Source organism: Rhynchophorus ferrugineus, unplaced genomic scaffold (assembly GCF_030347505.1).
Source record: "Rhynchophorus ferrugineus isolate W39M unplaced genomic scaffold, kcgeb_rfMv2 rfM8, whole genome shotgun sequence".
Taxonomy (NCBI): Eukaryota; Metazoa; Arthropoda; class Insecta; order Coleoptera; family Curculionidae; genus Rhynchophorus; species Rhynchophorus ferrugineus.
In genome coordinates, this window is record NW_027472587.1 from 955,369 (window position 1) to 974,234 (window position 18,866).

Below are 18,866 nucleotides of genomic sequence, written 5' to 3' on the forward strand. Positions count from 1 at the left end.
ACGGTAAACTTTTTATAAAATTATATTTTATTTTGAATTTATCAATTTATATAAATTTAAAATCAATGATTTTTAAATGTTAAGAAAATAATAAATGCAACCTATAAATTCATAACTAAATAATAAAAATAGTAAAACATTTTAGTAATTTTTAATAACAAATTTATATTTAAAATAGAATACATTTGGCAACTATGTATTGTAAAATATGTTTTAATGACATATCGGCCCAATAAGAAAATTTAAACTTTTCTGATCGAAAGACGCCATCTGTTGCAGTAAAATTTAAAATTTTTGGGATAAATATTCTTATAACTAATATTAAACGCAAAAATATATTTATAACATATATAGATTTCTAAAGTGTATAGTTTTTAGCACAAGAGAGCAGTTATTTGTAGAATGAATCCAATTTTCAAAGTAAATAGGATGTTTTAAAATAGTTTTTTTTTCAAATTTTGAAATTCAAAATTAGGAATTTTTATATTTTTGTTTTGTTAATTTGTGTTGGTGCAATTGCAAGATGGCGGCCGAGAAACCCGGGACCATTGAACAAGGTATTTTATATTCATTTTTTTAAGTTAATTGGTACACGCATTCATAAATATCACAGCATAATTTTAAAAAATGCTACCACCAGTTTTGCTTTCAATAAAAGTTTAATATTGTTTTGTATTACAAGTGACAAATAAATTACTGAGTATGCTAGATATGAAACTGTCAAAACACATCGATTTTATGCGTTTCAGAAAGCGAACAGCAAAATTTGATTGAATTTGAAAATAGCCTTTTAACTATGGAGAATTTAGATAGATCGTCACCAGAAATGTGGCCTGAAAAAAGTATGATGTATTTGTTTTAGTAAAAAAAGGTAATTATTAAGTAATATAACGTTTTTTCTAGTTCCTGGTGTAACTGACTTTATTAACAGTTACAACAATCACATCGTTTCAAAAATGCCGTATTCGAAAGAATTAACGGAAGATGATCAAAACTATCTCCAAGGTAAAGCTAATGTCTTTACATTTATTTTCTATATATAATTTTTATTAACTATCTTTGACTTATTAATTTCTCAAACACTTTATTTACATTTTAGAATTAGCTGCTTTACCCACAGCTAATTTAATTGCAAAAGTGAAGGAATTGCATGATATTGCTTATCAGTTAGGTGTGGAAGAATCAAAAGAAGTTACCAGAGGAAAATACTTGAATATATTCAGCAAATCAAACAAAACTGATACATAATATATGTTTATTTTATGAAGCAAAAATTGAGCTGTGATGTAGAATAATGTTTGTAATTTATAAACAAAATAAAAGTTGTTTTAATATGTTTGTCATTTATTAAATATTTATGGCATTAGGTAAACCTGTAGTTTATATGTCAAACTGGTTAAGTCCAAAATAACAAAAACAATTGCACATATTTAATGAAGTAAATAATGTTAAAGGGCTCTAAATAAAACATCACAAGTTTTAATGCATATTTATTTTAATATATATTCTTAAATGACCATAATTTAACGACTTGTTCAAAATAGGGACTACAAACATAAAATCAAAACTATTCAACAGAACTGATTTGATTAAGTGTTCCTACATTGATTAAACCATGATCATATATGCTATATTCAGCAAAAATTAACATAAAATAAAAGGGGCTGTCAATATTATGTAACTAATAAAGAAAAAAAGAATTCTTTATATATTACAATGGGAAAAAATAATTTCAACTATTTCCAAAGTGGAAAGCTCCTTTTACTTTTACGCACTACAAATATATAATGCTATCATTATTTAAATACTATACTTCCATAGATGAAAGTATGATATTGAAATAAGTAGCAAAGGAAAAACTAATATGAAAACAAGTGAACATTACTATTAGTGAAACTAAATGAAACATGCAATTCTAGTACTTACGATACATATTCCTAAGGGCTATCAATATACATAGCCGCTACATGTGTGTATTAAAGTACTAATATAGATGAAAAAAAGAAATAAATTCCGCACTGAAAATGAAGTAGTATAATCTACAGTTAAATTATTTTGATTATGACGTGAAGGTTAAGATACACGTTTAAAATAAGTCAATTTTGGGTATAATGAATAGCTATGATAACAGAAACTGTAAAGAAAAAATTGAAATACTAACCCTAAGAAATAGATGTTTGGATAAACATTTATTTTGCATTAAAAATGATTTAAACGGAGACATTTAAATTGCCCAACCTAACATCGGGAAGTAATATTTCCCTTTGTATCTACCGTGAAAACAAACAGCTATCGCATAACAGCAATTATACTTCAAACCTCCATTAGAATCATTTCTATTTCAGATACGCTTGGTACATCAAAACTGCACTTGTATAATATTATGACATGAAAAAATACATAAAGGACATGCTAGTACTACTACTACTTCTATCCATAGTTATTGTAAAGTATCAATAAAGGATTAATTGTAAAAAAGAAACTACAGAACCTATACTAACCGTTAAACAAATACCGCACAATAACTATATAATCTATATCTAAATATCATAAAAACAAATAATAATCTTGCAACACAGAAAAAATCGAAAAAATCAACACGAAAATAGAAATAACAGAACCAAAAACTATTAAATTATAGCTTGTCAGGTAAGGAATGCTACAATAAATGAGATTTTTTCCTTGTTGCAGCATAAAAAATTAACACTACGACATATCTAAAATAAGTATATTTACCATAAAAAACCGAAACCCTAATGAATTGGTGCAAAACTTAACATTAACATATTAACTCTTAACGCAGCTGCGGTGGTCACAAAATATATGACCGATAAAATTAACAAATTCTGTAAAATATAAAAAAATATGGGCCGCTAAGAAAACGTAAAGGTTAATATGTAAAACGAATGATTTGAGTTTTCAAATTCACCTCTTCATTACACTATCTATCCTTTTTATTGTCATCAACCTCCTTATCTTCCTTAAACTTTATAATTTCTTGCGCATATCCACTCATATTCCCCTTCTTATTTAATTCATTTGACTACCATGGAATATACATATAAATAAAATACCAAGTCAACTGTGTGAATGAAGAAAATATACCTACTTAGTAATGTAGCTATTAAACATTGTGAAAATTCTGCACTGATATTCCTCGATTACTTAACGTATCGCTAAAAAGAACACTCCAGTTTTAAAAAAATTAATTTGAAAACCAAAATGTTCAAAATCCATTCAGGAAACAATACGCCTATCACGAAGTAGATACATTCACTCGCAGAGGGCCCAGAGAAGACCATGAATCAAGGAAGACTCTATTTTTTTAAGAATGGAAAATTGAAAATCAAAACGAAAGAATCATCAACAAAAAGCTTTATATATTATCATGTTAAAATCATATTCAATGGTAGATACAAATACACAGCATTATTTTAGAAATGTTGTATAGCATTACACTGAACAGGTCGCTATACTTAAGACCTCCATTGCAACCAATGAGCGTTATTTAACATATGTACGCTGTTGACAATGTGTCCGTTATTCATCACAGATAATTGAGATTAAGATGGTTTTAATTGAGATGCTTTTTCCATTAGATTTCAAAGATGAGATTAATTAAAACTCGGGTTTTCGAAAGATCTTGGTCCCACTATACAATTAGCCCTTATTGCTATTTCACCACATTCGCCCTAAGAAATTATTGCTCACTAGCATATTCGACATAGGCAGTCAGTAAGTAGTAATAGTAAAGATAGAGACAATATGTTTGAAAAGTCGAAATATAATGAAAACTGCATCTCAATACCCACAATCACATTTATTCATTTGTTTTTTTTTCTAATACAAAGTTGCTTTTTTATTCAGATATCTTTTAGTGGCTATAGAGTATGTTATTACTTATCACTTTTACTTTCAGGTACTACTAGATCTTAACACATTCTTTGTTTAGCTTATTAATGGTGAGAGCAAATATGTTAAAATGCAGTCGCGTTTGTCTCGGCATTGCACGTTACCATTTTTTTAAACTAAAGAGACACTGAAATTCTATCACAGTTACACGCTCTTAAGCTAGTATTATAGTGTCCCTTACATCAACAAATATGTTAATAAATAAAATATATAAAAACGCGGAGAAATGTCATTGGTAAAGATCAGAATACCATATAAAATTAATATTGTTAATAAAAATAAAACAAAAATGAAGCTTACAACATCGACGTTAAGTTGATGGCCGAAGATCTTCGAAAGCTTCATTCTCACATTCGATAATCTCCCAAAACAAACAAGAACACTTCAAACGAAATACCCTGTGGAAATATTTGCCCTCGATATTCCTATATTACATTGGAATGGTCACTTTTTGTGATAAAACCACATTTATATGAAGCTTAAACTGTTAGGAACGATGTTTTATAAATTATACGCCTAAATACATACGTTTGTGCCTTTTCCGATATAATACTTTGGACACAAATAACGTTTTTCCGCAAATGTCAACTGCAGGTAGTCATTACTTACATCGTGGACACTTTAAAGACGAAATACACTGTTGACAAAAGCTATATGGCTACTAAATATTAAGTGGCTGGTTGCCTTACGGTTCTCCCATTCTAAAACAATCAGATTCATTAAAACAGTCTATGGCAGTAACAAAATGTTGCACCCGAAGAGACAAATATAAGTTTAAAATATTTGCATTACCCGCATTTCAAGATACAAATCGGTAAAAACTTACAAAACTCATCCTTCAAAACACCTAGTTTGTTGCTGTTTATTAGTGTTAACCCCCGAACCAGCGACCTAATTTCAAGAATTTAAAACGAACACACAAAAATCAAACATACATAAAATGAAACCCCACTAAAACGGCTTAGAGACATCGGCGGTGATATCTGGGGTTCTTAAAGACAACGCTCTCGTAACAAACACAAGATCACTTAAAGATAATTTTGATTTCGATTAAAACTATTAAAAGATACATATTAAAATATATAATGAACAATACTTTTGCAATGTAAATACGGCGATATATTGTGTTTTTTTTTTGTTATTTTAATTGTATAAATTAGATCGTCTCTGCTTCTATTTACATTGCTCTAAAATAAATATGATATATATATTCATTTCTTTTAGGATATACGAAATGTACCAGGCGATTTTCCTTCAAACGCCACAAAATGGTTTTAAAACGGCTGGATTTAACAGACTAGAATAACAATTGCATTAATCAACAATCAAAATTCAATGTCCGCGACGTCGACAAATTTTACAACACACCAAGTGGTTTTAGTTTTCAAATGTATTTAAAATTGAAATCGGTTTCATTTCAAGTATCTCATTAGCCCCGATTTATACATGTTTCGATAATACTTTTTGGGAGTTCCATCTGAATATAAATAAATTAACCCAATACTGTCCCAGTATCTCGTAGGCTATATTATAATTAATTATACGATTATATCAGTTCCTATAACGAGATCTATGAGACAATGTCACGTTAAACGTGTTAAATACAGGAAAGGTTTAATACAAAATGTACAACCGCTATAAGTTCATCGCGGCATTGAACAAAAATCGCCTAGTATATTGAAGTAAATTAGGTACTGATGAGTTTCTTTAATTAATTACAGTTAGGTCTACCTAATGTTTTGGTATATCATAAAAACGTTCGTATTTGAAATTGGTTTTAAGTTAATCCAGACAAAAATGCTTGCTTCTTACAGGTACTGGTAGGTATCAAATTGGCAACAAACAATTTTTTTTCTTCGAGAATCGTTGCTTTTGATCGCACATCTCAAAACATTAATCACAGATGGATCAGTTCTTACTACTACATTAAATTGTCAATTATTTTGCTTTAGCTTTTCTTATGGTGTTTACAGGAAGTCTAGAATAATATATCACCCGTTGTCATACCGTCATTATCTAGATTTCCGTTTATTATATGTAAAACTTTAAGAAAAAAAACGATAACATCCACATTACGAAAATGGCACTACTGGTAATATTTGTTTATAAATAAAAAGTTTGATAAAATCTTAAAGTTTTACATAGTTAACAACTTGGTATAGAATCTAGCGTTGCTCACTAGCTGATTGTAAGGAACTTAAGATTAATAAAAATTATAATAAAGATCGTATAACTAACGTTGGAAATATTTAAACGGAACTTGATGTAAGCTACTTTGTTCAGGTCTTGTTGGTTAATGTAAGTCTTGCAATACCAATGGCAGTAAAAATTCGTCCGAATCACCGGTGACTGGATTGTGAATGACCGGATGAAGTTCGTAGTTACAAAGGGGACTCCAAGATCTTCGTAGATTTTTTGTAATATCCTAAATATATACATATTATAAAAAAAAATCTTAAAAATCGCATGAATGTGTGTTTTCTCGATAAATTTCCTCAAATATCAGTGAAGTATGCCTACCAGGTTGTTCAATAATTTCCCCAAGCATCATCTATTAACTATATAACTAAAAATACTACGCCATTTTAACACTTCATTTTTGATCGGCCCGATTAAATATAGTTTGAAAGACAAAGCCGTGTGCACAATGAGATGTCTATAAACGTAAAACAAAAACAATGTCACTTTAAATAAGATCTAAAATAGTGTGTGCGTCCTTTTATCACTTATAGCTGAAATTTAGATCTAAGGAATAGTGTGCGGTCGGTTTTTCAGCACCGAAAAAAATTCAAAACAAAATCAAGAATTTTTCGAAATATAAAAGGTGCCATTGTAACTTTTTGGTGAAAAAAATTAAGAATGGGGAAAAATATGAATCCATCAATATAAGGCAACTGCGGGATCATTGAAATAAGTGCTTAGGCTAATCTCACTCAAGCGAAATTCTATATTTGCAGTATTTTACTGTAACACACTGTATATCAGGTACGATGCCACATGATTACAATAGTGTGTCTTAGGAACATTAGAAGCGGAAAAAAAGTATGGATATATGGGAAAATTACATTTTCTAGGTTTATCATTCTGATGAGCAAAAACTGTTCCCAAAAAATATCGATATTCTATGGAATTATATTAGTTACATGGTTATTTCTACCCGGTCAGCTCAATAAATGCATAACCCTGAACATTGCACTGGCTAAGCTTTATAAATATATATATATATATATATATATATAAACTAAATTCTGATAGTGCAATATTGATAGTCGTCTACGTACAATTACGCTATTAGATCGTTTTTGTGTAGCTTGTTAGTTTTAGTATATCCTGTAATTTCTAATATTTAAATAAAGTTTTTTTTTATAAAGTCAACCGAACTTTAAATATAATTTAACCTTACCACACAAAAGAAATATATTACTGTTATGGCATTGCCAAAAAAACATAATATTTTTTTGACAAACCTAGTGAGATTTGATGAAGAACAGGTCACGATGCGGGTTTCTTTACTTAGTCTACTTATTTTTTTACTAAATAAAAGTAAAATCGCAATTAGTACCGCAAATACGTTTTCCATTTAATTCCTAAATTTTCCGTTTAGTTTTCCGAATTTATTGAACACCCTAGTACCACATTTATTAAACCAATATCAAATATTTACATTAATCAAAATATGTAATGTTTTTCTGATTTTGATAGGTCCTTTATACTGAATTATGTTTTAACAGCAGTCTTAAATGCAATTGCAACTTTGAACAATAATCAGTTTGCATTGTTTACGACATCAGAGGAATAAAAGTTAATCTTAAACAAATATTTTATGACTAAAGTATTAATATAAGGAAACCGTTATCAAATAAAATAGGTATTATCACTTTAAATTAATTAATATATAAAAATAAACATATGCATAAAATTTAAATACGTGCCTTGATTAAGTATACGTTGTCCACAACCTGATTGTACAAAATATCTGCCTCTGGAATTTCCAGTTTTTTCATTTCTGAACCTCGCAATCGCCCGATCGCAACCAAGTTTTCGCCAGAATATTTATACCCATATAAAATCAGCTCTTCAAAATGACTACATAACCAAGCCATTAAAACAAAGGGATCTGGACTTGCATCCTTTGAAAATTTCCAACTACTTGGTTTCTCACTCAACGAATCTATCCATATTACACTTCTTAAGGTACCTTTATAATATTGCGAAAGACTATGAAGAACCTCCATATTAACCTTGAAAGAAGGAATCTCCTTATTTAATCTTTAATATATATATGCTAATACAAATCACACTTACATTTTCACAAAACAGTACTTTTATGTGACTTAATGGCATTTCTTCTCTTAATACGTCAACAGGTAACTTTTCAATGGCATTATGAGCATGAATAAGAGTCAACCTTAATAAACAACTGGGATGGACCTCCTTAAAATATCTCCAAGCTCCATTTGTTGTTCCTTCCTGATTCTTGGAAATTTTATGTAGGTGCACTACTAATCTCTCCAATTTTTCAGACCCATCGAGTTTATTCAACAAACTGTCAGAAAGGTGATCATAATCTATGCTTAAAACCTATAAATAAATTTTTTTTTCTATTACCTTATTCTCTACTCAAAATATAAAATATTATATCCTATGTAATATAAAAAAATACCTTTAAGTTCTTAAAGGAAGCCATCAAGTCTGGATTTAAACAGCATTGTTCATATTTCAATGAGTCATTCTTAATAGATGCCAATCCCAGTAACTTTACCCTATTGGGATTCAATTGTCTCAAAATATAATCCTTATATTCAGCAAGATCTTCTACACATCCTAAACTGAACTCATCCAGTCTAGGTAAGATTGCTATTATTAAATCTAATATTTCATCCAGAAGTCTTTGATCTCTATAAATACATCGTTAAAATTAAAAAGTCATGATAAGAAAAAATTCACTTACTTTTGCTTTACTGCCAAACATTCAATTCTACAATGGGAGGGTTCTAATAAGAAACTTTTTAAATGGTTATTCTCAGAAAGCAATCTTAATAATATGATTAGCTCATATATACATGAACTAGATTGAGAATCCAATGATATTGTTGCTTGAGACACAATTTTTCCAAAAGTATAAGTAATAAAATCCAGTTTGTGAAGTTCTCCACTGTGTATTTTAAATTTCATTGATGGCCACCATCTAAATCATAACAAGTGTGATAACACAACTCACATGTACAATACGTACAAATCTAAACTTACTTTGAATGAAATGAATTATTTCTCCAGTGTCGGCAGACAAGTGAAGCATTTTTTCTATCTTCGTGACTAAGTAAATCAAAAATTTGGTATAATACTACAGACGGTAAATTAGTCCATTGCGAATTGTGCAGCATATGTTCTGAACAACACTTCGATTTTTTTGGCTTTGAACATTCTCCATTAATTTCCATGTCTATAAAAAACATATATGTTGAACCAAAAGGTCACTTTAAAGTCAAACAAAATGTCATACCTGACCCTTTAACCAGAATAAGCAATACAAGAAAACAATTAAAACAACAACTAAAACTGAACAATTTTTTTCTCTAAAATCTTTAGATAAAAAACTGATAAATGACCCACATATAATGAAAAAATCTATCCAAATATCAATAGCTGACATTGGTATTAAATGTAAATAAAAAGAGAATGTATTTATAGAACCTACCTTTTACTCTATATTACACATTCCTTTATTGCCACAAAATGCTTTAAATTTTTCCTATCTTTCAGTAGTAGATGGCAATGGAAAATGAAAGTTTTAATGAACTACGCAACAATCCGCGAAAGCTGAATTGACAAATTCGAAACCGAACAGCTGCTTATGACAGGATCAAAACAAAAAATATCAGCCTGATGACATATGATTTTATAATTGAAGGCATCCACGCTTTAACTTAGTAACAGTTTATTGTTACAATTGCTTATTTACCATTTAGTGTATATATATATATATATATATATATATATATATATATATATATATATATATATATATATATATATATATATATTCAATATTTAAATTTATTTTCAGTAGGCTAAAATTGTTTGCTTTAGCCTAATGAAAATAAATTAATTGAAATATTAGAATAGTAGACAACGTTAAGACCTGAGTTAATATTTTTATACAGTATACTTATATCCTTGTTATATTATTTTCATATTTTTGTTTTTTATTTATTCTATTCGTTATTATTTTTATTTTACTCGGCATGTATTAATGCAAAATACCTAACAATATATATATTATGGAATAATCTCTGTATAGTAGAGAGTGTTTTTACTATGCAGAGATTATTCCATAATATAAAGATAATTTCTTTATTCTATGCATTACTCCATGTAATAACCTAATGTGTATTACTTGTTGCATAAAATTCATATAATCCAAACATTAAAATATAATGAAGTTAGGAATAATTGCAAATAGTGTCAATTGACAGTTGGTGATTTAACCTAAAAAAATAAATTACCAAGCGTTTTCGTGTATACCATTACTTGCTTTACAAATAATTGAATTTTACAATGGAATGCCTATTGGGTATAAAATTTAACGATTTTATTATAATTGCAGCTGATAGAACTGCTGCTCAGAGCATAATGGTCATGAAATCAGGTATCAAAAATAAATTGCTAATAATACTTTTTTTCAATAGTCTTATTATTGTAGATGAGAATAAACTTTATAAATTGTCAAATAAGTTAGTTATGGCTGTGTCTGGAGAATCTGGGGATACAACACAATTCGCAGAGTATATATCTAAGAATATTCAACTATATAAAATGCGAAATACATATGAATTGAGTCCAAGAGAAGCTGCTGCCTTTACTCGCAGAAATCTGGCAGACGCATTACGTTCCAGAGTAAGTAATAAATATATGTTACATCATTATATAAAAATTTGACTTCTAGTCTCCCTATTTTGTTAATTTACTTCTTGCTGGATTTGATGATAAAGAAGGACCCCAATTATATTATATGGATTATTTGGCTTCTGTAGCAAAAGTTGACTATGCTGCTCATGGTTATGGTGGATATTTTTCGCTTTCAATTTTGGATAGAAACTATGTGAAAGTCATGACTCCAGATCAAGGGTATGATTTAATGAAAAAATGTGTGCAGGAAATTCAGAAGAGGCTAATAGTCAATCTTCCCAACTTCAAAGTTCAGATTATTGATAAAAATGGCATCAGGGATATGCCAGATATAACATCAAAATCATTTGAATAATACATTCTTACATGCATACTAATAAATAAGAATTTATAAATAAATATTTGGTTTGTATAAATATATTATTTTTAATTTAATTATACTATTATACACTGCATTTGGAAAAAATGCTATTTTAGCCTTTTTTGCTATCTACAAAATTCAAATTTTCTCAAACTTTTTTTATTTAGAAAATCGAATATTAAACAGGATAATTTTAGGTATAAAAAATAAAACACATCTTATTACTAAAACATTAAATTTTCTAAAAAATAGTTACTTTTGAAATAATTTAAATATTTTAACTGACATTGAACAAAATCAAATCATACAAAAAATTGTAAAAGATAACAATTGGAAATGTAACTACAATAAAATAAAAAACATGTATAAATTTATACCAATACATAGATAGTGACCTATCTGAAATATTTGACAAATCTTGTATCAAATGAAAGTGAATTTTAAAACAAATTTTAAAGACAAACAATAAAAACATTGCACATAAAAACACAAATCCCCAATTAAAACAAAACAATACATACAAATCTCTTTAACAAAAAATGGAACTATTCTTAAGTATATGTATTCAGTACTTAAATTTCTCAAATTAATTTGGAATTCTAAGGTCATTGTTAATACAGTGTGTCTTCTAACTCAAGATAGCACCACGCCATATGTTTACACATAGTGGGGTTATAAACTTGTGTTATAAAAAAAGATCTTGTCTATAGTAAAATTCATTTACCAGAGTATTTTCCTGATCAACAGTAATAAAATTGTGACACATTTCAATTTATTCATTGGATATTTTGTCATTAACAAAGGTACATATTGCAAATATATTGTATCAATTCATTAAAGGAACAATTATCTTGTAACTTGTGCACTGTCAAATTTTAAACTATGATCTATCTATAATTGTTGTCATATAAGATTACTTAAAATCAGTCTAGGTTTTAATTAGAATTATTAATGGTAACAGTGTAAAGTTCCATAGATTGACCATTTTGCATACTGATAGTAATATATTGTAATGTACAACTTGTCACAACCAATTAGATTATTAAGTATGTACTTAACTTTATCTGGATGACACTTAGTGGTTTAAACTAAACCTTTAGAATTCCAATTAGTAAAAAGAGATATTGTTTCATCACTTTATTTAACTTTCTCTTTTTTTCCAGTGCTTTGTTGTTTCGTATCTTTATTTTCCTTTTTTTTCTCTTCTTTTTCATCATGAGAATCTTCATATCTATAAAAATAAATATATATATGTAAATGTTTATATAGTTTACATATGTATTCAAAGAACTTACTTAAACATGGCTGTAAGATCACCTTTAACTAATGCTAATGTAAGGGGTGTTCCTAGACAGGCTGGCACTAAGTACAGGAGAGCTGGTTGGGCATGTTTGAAAATATGCATTACAAAAATAGTGGCCATTAACCCTAAGAAGTAGGCCACTACAGTTGCATGAAAATATGTCTTTGTCTTGCGTTTTAAACTATGATCAAATCTCAATAAAAGGGCAATAAAGATTCCAGGAATAACAATATCTCCCAAACCCAACATAGCAAAATTATTAGCTGCCAAGCCATTGGTTAATAGGTCCTGTGGAAAGACAACTAAAAATCCATCAATTAATTATTGGTCATTAAAATTCCTCTCCAACTCACGTTTAATTGGAGCCTCAAAACTTTTGGCTACAGTAACCATAACATCTGTTCCAAACACCCAGAATATATCATAAAAGAATAATCCACATAATAAAATGCATCCTGTAACTACATTGTTAAGGTGTAACAATTCCACAGCATTTACTGCAAATGCCAGTCCAAAGAGATTATTAGCTACCCAATGTTTCTGAAGTAAATACCATGCACCAACTAACAAACAAGCTGCTAGAGATACAACATCATATGTAGTAAATCTGTAGTCAATTAAATATTGAGCAGCCTCGCCTTCCCCTTGTTTAAATGTGACATGGAATGGAATGTTTGGTATAGCAGCAGGGACTAATTTACCTATAACAGGGCTAATACAACAATTATATAAATATTAATTCTTGTAACTCAAACAGTACCTCAATAGATGTGTAAGTGATAATACACCAAGAAAGAAGAAATAACCAGTCAAAAGTAGATTTATATATTCTTTGGAAAATAACTTGAAAACAATATACAGTGCAAAAAGGGCACATGATGCCATAATTGGAAATATGGCTGCATCCTTTTTTGTCATTTTTTCAGGTTTCTGCAAAAAAATTCAAATGCATAAAATTCAAAATCCATAAAACATACTCTTATATAAAAATATTACACATGATAATATTATATACATACAACTTTAATATAAGAATAAGCAGAAAAAAGCTTAAAATAAAAATGTAACAATAATTTTACCTTTTCCTTATGGTAAATAACTGAACGGTAAGATCCAAAAAATATTGGTAACATAGCCATGACTACTAAACTTCCATAGGCCACGGCCATTCCTTCAGGGGTACTAGGCGTTTTTCCAGTATTATTAGCTGCATTTTCAGTTAAATTCTCGTTAACCTGAGCAAAAATATATCGTATACTACTTGCCATGTTTAAAATACTGACGTGTAATTCATGTGGCGAGGTGTCAGTCATCTGTCGCTTCAAAACAAGATATAATTGGTTCGTTCAGCGCAATCGCATTACGATAACGTACATTTAGATAAGTCTATTATTATTATGGTTTATTTACTAATTCTATGCATAGAAAAATGATTATATGGTTATGTTTTTCGCATGTTAATTTCTTATATATGGTTATGAAAATTTAATGAAATTTAGAAAAAAATAACAAGTTTAGACAAACACTAATTTCTTTATTGGTAATCGACAAAATAAACAAATTATAGCGAGCCTGAGTCAACAAATTGAGTTTCCGCTAATGGTTAACAAAAATAACGATATATTGTCATAGAGTAAGTTTCATAGCGTCTCTATGTATTGTTTTAAAAAATATCGATTAAGAATATCGATATTTTAAAAAATCTTGATATGTCGTTTTCGAAATTTTGTGAAAAATATCGATATATAGGATAAAAAATATATCGATATAATCGAAATACACTAGATATTTAAAATTAAGTACCAATTTTAAAGGTTTATTAAAAATTATATTAACAACGGCTAACAAAAATATCAATATATATAGCAAAAATATTGATGTATATATCGATACTTTTTCGGCATTCCTAGACTACCATAAATGCCAACAACAAAATAGAAGTTTTGAATCAGCAGATTATAAGTTTTCAAAAATATGCTTAAAACTTAGAACTGATTTATTATTAAAAGATATACATATTTAAAGTATATTAAGCAAATAAGAATATTTCTAAGGTTAATATATCAGTTTATCGCAACTATAACCTTTTATAACCTATAAATGATTATAAGAAACCATACAAAATTCAATAAATACATTATTGATATATACAAAATTTATTTAAATGGCAGATAATGGTATAGGTACATCCAAACAAGAGATTTCAACATTAATTACGCAAAGCAATCTAGAATGTAAAAATTTGTATGATTATTTAAAAACTAGACCATCCAACATTCTTGAAAGGCTTTATAACCATCCGGCTATTTGTTTAGCTGTATACAGGTGAGGATATGTTTTTTACGTATATGTATTTTATTATAAAAACCTGTGTGTTTGTAGAGAATTACCTGAATTAGCTAGACAGTATGTTATACGAATCCTCTTTGTTGAACAACCAGTTCCTCAGGCTGTGGTTGCATCATGGGGTTCTCAGGCACATTCAAGGTTAGTGTATCTATCATGTTTTTATGTTAAACAAATATAGATACTGAAAGAGTAATTATAGGGAACATAATTATGTTACCAAAGTATTAACAGAATTAAATGTGTGGACAGAAGGTTCACTACCAGGTGGATTATTAGGGTGGATACTTTCTCATACATTTAAAAGAAATCTCAAAATAGCTTTATTAGGAGGGTATGAAAACATTAATTTGTAATTATTAAATAATAATGTTACTATTTAATTAGTGGCAAATCATGGAGTATGTCTTCTGCTCTAGAACCAGATAAGAACGTTAGAGATATCAATTTCTTAGATACATATTCGTCAGAACGTTGGGAATGTGTGCTACATTATATGGTAGGATCACAACAACAAGAAGGTATATCAGCAGATGCAGTAAGGATTTTACTTCATGCTGGTCTAATGAAAAGGTAGGTAACAGGTTCAACAATAGTAAGCCATTAAATAAAAAAATATTTTTTAGAGATGAAGATGATGGAAGCCCTGTGATAACTAGACAGGGTTTTCAGTTCCTCTTATTAGATAGGCATGCTCAGGTTTGGCACTTTTTACTTCAATATTTAGACACAGTTGATCAAAGAGGTTTAGACTTGGTAGAATGTTTAACATTTTTATTGCAGTTAAGTTTTAGCACATTAGGAAAGGTAATTTTAATAACTGAAGTTTTAATATGTAATATTATTCATAATTATACAGAAAACCTGTATTTTTAGGACTATAGTACAGAAGGTATGAGCCAAGGACTTTTAATTTTTTTACAACATCTTAGAGAATTTGGTTTAGTTTATCAAAGAAAGGTGATTTAATTATAATGATACTATATATACGAAATATAATTTATAAATTTTGTTTAATTTATATTGTAATATTGTAGAGAAAGGCTGGCCGTTTTTATCCTACTAGATTAGCATTAAATATCACAAACACACAAAGTAAAAGTACAGTCCTTTTGGAAGAGGACACTCCTAAAGGTTATATTGTTGTTGAAACAAATTACAGGGTTTATGCATACACAGATTCTAATCTTCAAGTGGCCCTTATTGCATTATTTACAGAACTTATGTACAGGTAATGTAATATAGATAATATATTTTTATGGATAATGTAAAAAACTATATATAAAAATTAATATATATTTTAGGTTTCCAAACTTAGTAGTAGGAGTAATTACCCGCGACTCTATAAGGCAGGCCCTCAGAGGAGGTATAACTGCAGACCAAATAATTGGCTACCTCAAACAGCATGCGCACCCCCAAATGTTAACATCAGAATCTAAGCAACCCCTTCCCCCTACTGTTGTGGATCAGATAAAATTGTGGGAACTTGAAAGGAATAGATTAGTTTACCATGAAGGTGTGCTGTACAGTCAATTCTTATCACAGGTACATTTTAATAGGAGTGAAGATTTTTACCTTTGCATGAATTAAATTCTTTTTTTTTTTCGCACTTTAGGCTGACTTTAATGTTCTGAGAGAGTATGCTCAATCAAATGGTGTTCTGATTTGGTGCAACAAAGAAAAAAGAACACTAGTGGTAAATAAGAATGCCCATGATGATGTTCGGAAATTTTGGAAAAAGTACTCCAAAGGTAGTTAGATTTTACCACTTAGTATTATGTTATAAATGTGAAAATTTGTAAAATAAAATTTAATAAAAAAGTTTTAAGTATATACTTGTTTGCATTTGGAACCATTCTGAAAAAAAATCCAAAATATTAAGAGCATCTTGAATAAAATATTTTTACCGACTTAAATATATAAAAACAAACAAATAAAACACATTACATATACAATAAGTAAATAAGAAACTCACTAAAAATTTAAAAAATAATCAAGCTTAGATTTTTAATACAAAAAAAAGTTTTAAAATAAAATATGTACATAATAATCATAATAACTAAATAAAAATAAACAAAAACCTTATTTGACATTACTACACGTATTTTATATTCTACTGTATTCACACGATTTAGCTTAATACCTAAACCTATTTATCTATTAAAATATTATTTTAACTACTATCAACTGGTCACTTTGAAGTCGGTACGAACAACAAATCAGATTAGTTTTGGGCCGGCTTGGTGGCACAATGGTAAAGGTGATAGGACGGTCCTCCTACTGTTGCGATAGCTGCGGGTTCGATTCCTGCTGGCGCATGGTCGTAAATTTATTTTTGTGATTGTCCTAGACAAGAGCATAAAATCCGACAGGGAAAATGATTCCAGTCACGCCAGTAACCAGGCTGGGTAAGACCGGATGTCTTCTGGGATGATTTCTAAAGTTGGTCACTCGCCAGTCGGTAGGCTTAATGCTGAGGACCGTGGTTCGGAGCCCACGTTAAACTGTAGCTCCAGTCCAGATAAACCCATAGTTGGTAAAAGGAGACTTTAAAATATATTAAAAAAGATTTGTTTTGTTCCTAATTTAATTTTGTGTACATGTTACAAAATTATACTATTATTCTTGTATTCTTTGGGCTCAAACTGATCAATTGATAGTAGATAAAATAATATTGTAAATAGATAAATAGGTTTAGGTATGTATTAAGCTAAATTATGTGTATATAGTAGAATATAAAATACGTGTAGTAGATAGGTCAAATAAAGTTTTTGTTTATTTTTATTTAGTTATTACAACGATTATTATGTACATATTTTATTTTAAACCGTTTTTTTTGTGTTAAAAATTTAAGTTTGATTATTTAGTGTTAGATATTTATTCAATAAATTATGCAGTTATTATAATGGGTAAGCCAAGTAAAGGTATGTCGAAAAATAGGAATAAAGAAACAATGATTGAAAATAAGGAATGCTTCAGGCTCCGGGGTCCGCTACCTAACCTAAGTAATTCGACAACAAGTGTTTTAACCAAACTAGAACAACAAAAAGTCGTTACACCCGTCGGGAATCGAACCCGCGACCTACTCATTTGAGTTGAACGCTCTAACCAGTAGATTATAGAAGCAGTTGCCTGCAATATTTCTACGGCTTCTCATATGATATGGTTAGTGTTTAAAATGCAAACTGAACGGCTTTTGCACTGAACGACTTCCGGTACAAATATCTAATTATTTTAGATAAAAATAAATAAAAAACTTTAGATAAAATTTTTTAGATAAAAACTTTGTACGTACCTTTGAAATTAGAGGTTTTCCCTCGATTTCCCCCCATCAAATCCTGACTTGGTTCCAATGGGACCACCTCGGGAGTGCACTCTTTCGAATAAAAAAAGAATTTTGAAAGTCGGTCCATAATAGAGGGAGGAATCGGCGAATATATATATATATATATATATATATATATATATATATATATATATATATATATATATATATATATATATATATATATATATATATATATCCTGAAACTAATATTATCCTGATATATATACAGTCGATCATAAAACCTCCTCTTTTTTGAAGTCGGTTAATGCGAATTTAAAGATAAGTATTGTTAAACTGTTCAATAAATTGCCGAAGCATGTATCTTCCATAAGAATATTACTAAAATTTAGTTTGTCAGTTTTATTTGATAAAAAAAAAATAATATTATTCAGTGAATATATTCTTTATAGAACAGCATAGTTTAGAAACTATGTTAAATATATTAAACTCATATTTGGAGCGTTTTAGATATGATACAAATTTGTTTTGCAACGAAATCATAACAAAAGGATGCGATATTTCCCAGTTTTTCATGATTATAACATTTTGGACTAATTGAATGTAAAAATTCGTAACTCGCGTAAAAGGAAAAAATTATCTAAGCTAAAATAAGTAAATTAGCCAGTTTCACTAGATTTATTTTTCTCTGGCATTTGGGAAAATGATTTTCATCAACGTAATTTTCATCAGGAGATAGCTCCTGCATG

The 18,866-nt window shown here is 28.8% G+C and overlaps 5 protein-coding genes across 6 annotated transcripts; 3 read left to right on the top strand and 2 right to left on the bottom strand.

The window, feature by feature from the left end:
- The first annotated feature begins 411 nt into the window (after positions 1 to 411).
- Positions 412 to 1,334, top strand: lin-52 (DREAM core complex component lin-52). The gene is made up of 4 exons (XM_076412520.1): positions 412 to 557; positions 750 to 842; positions 904 to 1,005; positions 1,100 to 1,334. The coding sequence occupies exons 1-4, from the start codon at positions 524 to 526 to the stop codon at positions 1,246 to 1,248; spliced, it is 378 nt and encodes a 125-aa protein (XP_076268635.1). The 5' UTR covers positions 412 to 523; the 3' UTR covers positions 1,249 to 1,334.
- Positions 1,335 to 1,477: 143 nt separating this feature from the next.
- Positions 1,478 to 9,799, bottom strand: LOC143201416 (F-box only protein 33). 2 transcript variants are annotated; one of them, XM_076412459.1, is made up of 8 exons: positions 9,611 to 9,713; positions 9,416 to 9,471; positions 9,163 to 9,355; positions 8,864 to 9,100; positions 8,576 to 8,810; positions 8,218 to 8,493; positions 7,845 to 8,153; positions 1,478 to 6,337 (listed from the first exon to the last, which is right to left on the bottom strand). In XM_076412459.1, the coding sequence occupies exons 3-8, from the start codon at positions 9,351 to 9,353 to the stop codon at positions 6,206 to 6,208; spliced, it is 1,380 nt and encodes a 459-aa protein (XP_076268574.1). In that variant the 5' UTR covers positions 9,354 to 9,355; positions 9,416 to 9,471; positions 9,611 to 9,713; the 3' UTR covers positions 1,478 to 6,205. The 2 variants fall into 2 exon arrangements, with proteins under 2 accessions (XP_076268574.1, XP_076268573.1); XM_076412458.1 differs by lacking the exon at positions 9,416 to 9,471 and having other exon boundaries at positions 9,611 to 9,799.
- Positions 9,800 to 10,367: 568 nt separating this feature from the next.
- Prosbeta4 (Proteasome beta4 subunit) lies at positions 10,368 to 11,237 on the top strand. The gene is made up of 3 exons (XM_076412482.1): positions 10,368 to 10,561; positions 10,616 to 10,809; positions 10,859 to 11,237. The coding sequence occupies exons 1-3, from the start codon at positions 10,471 to 10,473 to the stop codon at positions 11,174 to 11,176; spliced, it is 603 nt and encodes a 200-aa protein (XP_076268597.1). The 5' UTR covers positions 10,368 to 10,470; the 3' UTR covers positions 11,177 to 11,237.
- A 160-nt stretch (positions 11,238 to 11,397) lies between these two features.
- Spp (Signal peptide peptidase) lies at positions 11,398 to 13,798 on the bottom strand. Its single transcript, XM_076412465.1, has 5 exons — positions 13,565 to 13,798; positions 13,246 to 13,415; positions 12,839 to 13,197; positions 12,478 to 12,787; positions 11,398 to 12,413 (listed from the first exon to the last, which is right to left on the bottom strand). The coding sequence occupies exons 1-5, from the start codon at positions 13,796 to 13,798 to the stop codon at positions 12,320 to 12,322; spliced, it is 1,167 nt and encodes a 388-aa protein (XP_076268580.1). The 3' UTR covers positions 11,398 to 12,319.
- Positions 13,799 to 14,387: 589 nt separating this feature from the next.
- mrn (general transcription factor IIH subunit 4 marionette) lies at positions 14,388 to 16,662 on the top strand. The gene is made up of 9 exons (XM_076412457.1): positions 14,388 to 14,810; positions 14,868 to 14,972; positions 15,034 to 15,165; positions 15,219 to 15,404; positions 15,458 to 15,638; positions 15,708 to 15,791; positions 15,869 to 16,062; positions 16,136 to 16,376; positions 16,447 to 16,662. The coding sequence occupies exons 1-9, from the start codon at positions 14,650 to 14,652 to the stop codon at positions 16,588 to 16,590; spliced, it is 1,428 nt and encodes a 475-aa protein (XP_076268572.1). The 5' UTR covers positions 14,388 to 14,649; the 3' UTR covers positions 16,591 to 16,662.
- Positions 16,663 to 18,866: the final 2,204 nt, after the last annotated feature.

Bases quoted from the DNA above. Each gene is read 5' to 3' on its own strand.
- Prosbeta4 (XM_076412482.1), top strand. From the start codon at position 10,471: ATGGAATGCCTATTGGGTATAAAATTTAACGATTTTATTATAATTGCA. The intron at 10,562-10,615 runs GTATCAAAAATA...TTATTATTGTAG, and splicing joins CATAATGGTCATGAAATCAG to ATGAGAATAAACTTTATAAA. The intron at 10,810-10,858 runs GTAAGTAATAAA...TTTGACTTCTAG, and splicing joins CAGACGCATTACGTTCCAGA to TCTCCCTATTTTGTTAATTT.
- mrn (XM_076412457.1), top strand. From the start codon at position 14,650: ATGGCAGATAATGGTATAGGTACATCCAAACAAGAGATTTCAACATTA. The intron at 14,973-15,033 runs GTTAGTGTATCT...GAGTAATTATAG, and splicing joins GGTTCTCAGGCACATTCAAG to GGAACATAATTATGTTACCA. The intron at 15,792-15,868 runs GTGATTTAATTA...GTAATATTGTAG, and splicing joins GTTTAGTTTATCAAAGAAAG to AGAAAGGCTGGCCGTTTTTA.
- Spp (XM_076412465.1), bottom strand. From the start codon at position 13,798: ATGACTGACACCTCGCCACATGAATTACACGTCAGTATTTTAAACATG. The intron at 13,416-13,564 runs GTAAAATTATTG...ATTTTTTTGCAG, and splicing joins TTATTTACCATAAGGAAAAG to AAACCTGAAAAAATGACAAA. The intron at 12,788-12,838 runs GTGAGTTGGAGA...ATGGATTTTTAG, and splicing joins TTTTGAGGCTCCAATTAAAC to TTGTCTTTCCACAGGACCTA.
- lin-52 (XM_076412520.1), top strand. From the start codon at position 524: ATGGCGGCCGAGAAACCCGGGACCATTGAACAAG. The intron at 558-749 runs GTATTTTATATT...TATGCGTTTCAG, and splicing joins ACCCGGGACCATTGAACAAG to AAAGCGAACAGCAAAATTTG. The intron at 843-903 runs GTATGATGTATT...CGTTTTTTCTAG, and splicing joins AGAAATGTGGCCTGAAAAAA to TTCCTGGTGTAACTGACTTT.
- LOC143201416 (XM_076412458.1), bottom strand. From the start codon at position 9,353: ATGGAAATTAATGGAGAATGTTCAAAGCCAAAAAAATCGAAGTGTTGT. The intron at 9,101-9,162 runs GTAAGTTTAGAT...GTTATGATTTAG, and splicing joins AATAATTCATTTCATTCAAA to ATGGTGGCCATCAATGAAAT. The intron at 8,494-8,575 runs GTATTTTTTTAT...ATTTATTTATAG, and splicing joins CTTCCTTTAAGAACTTAAAG to GTTTTAAGCATAGATTATGA.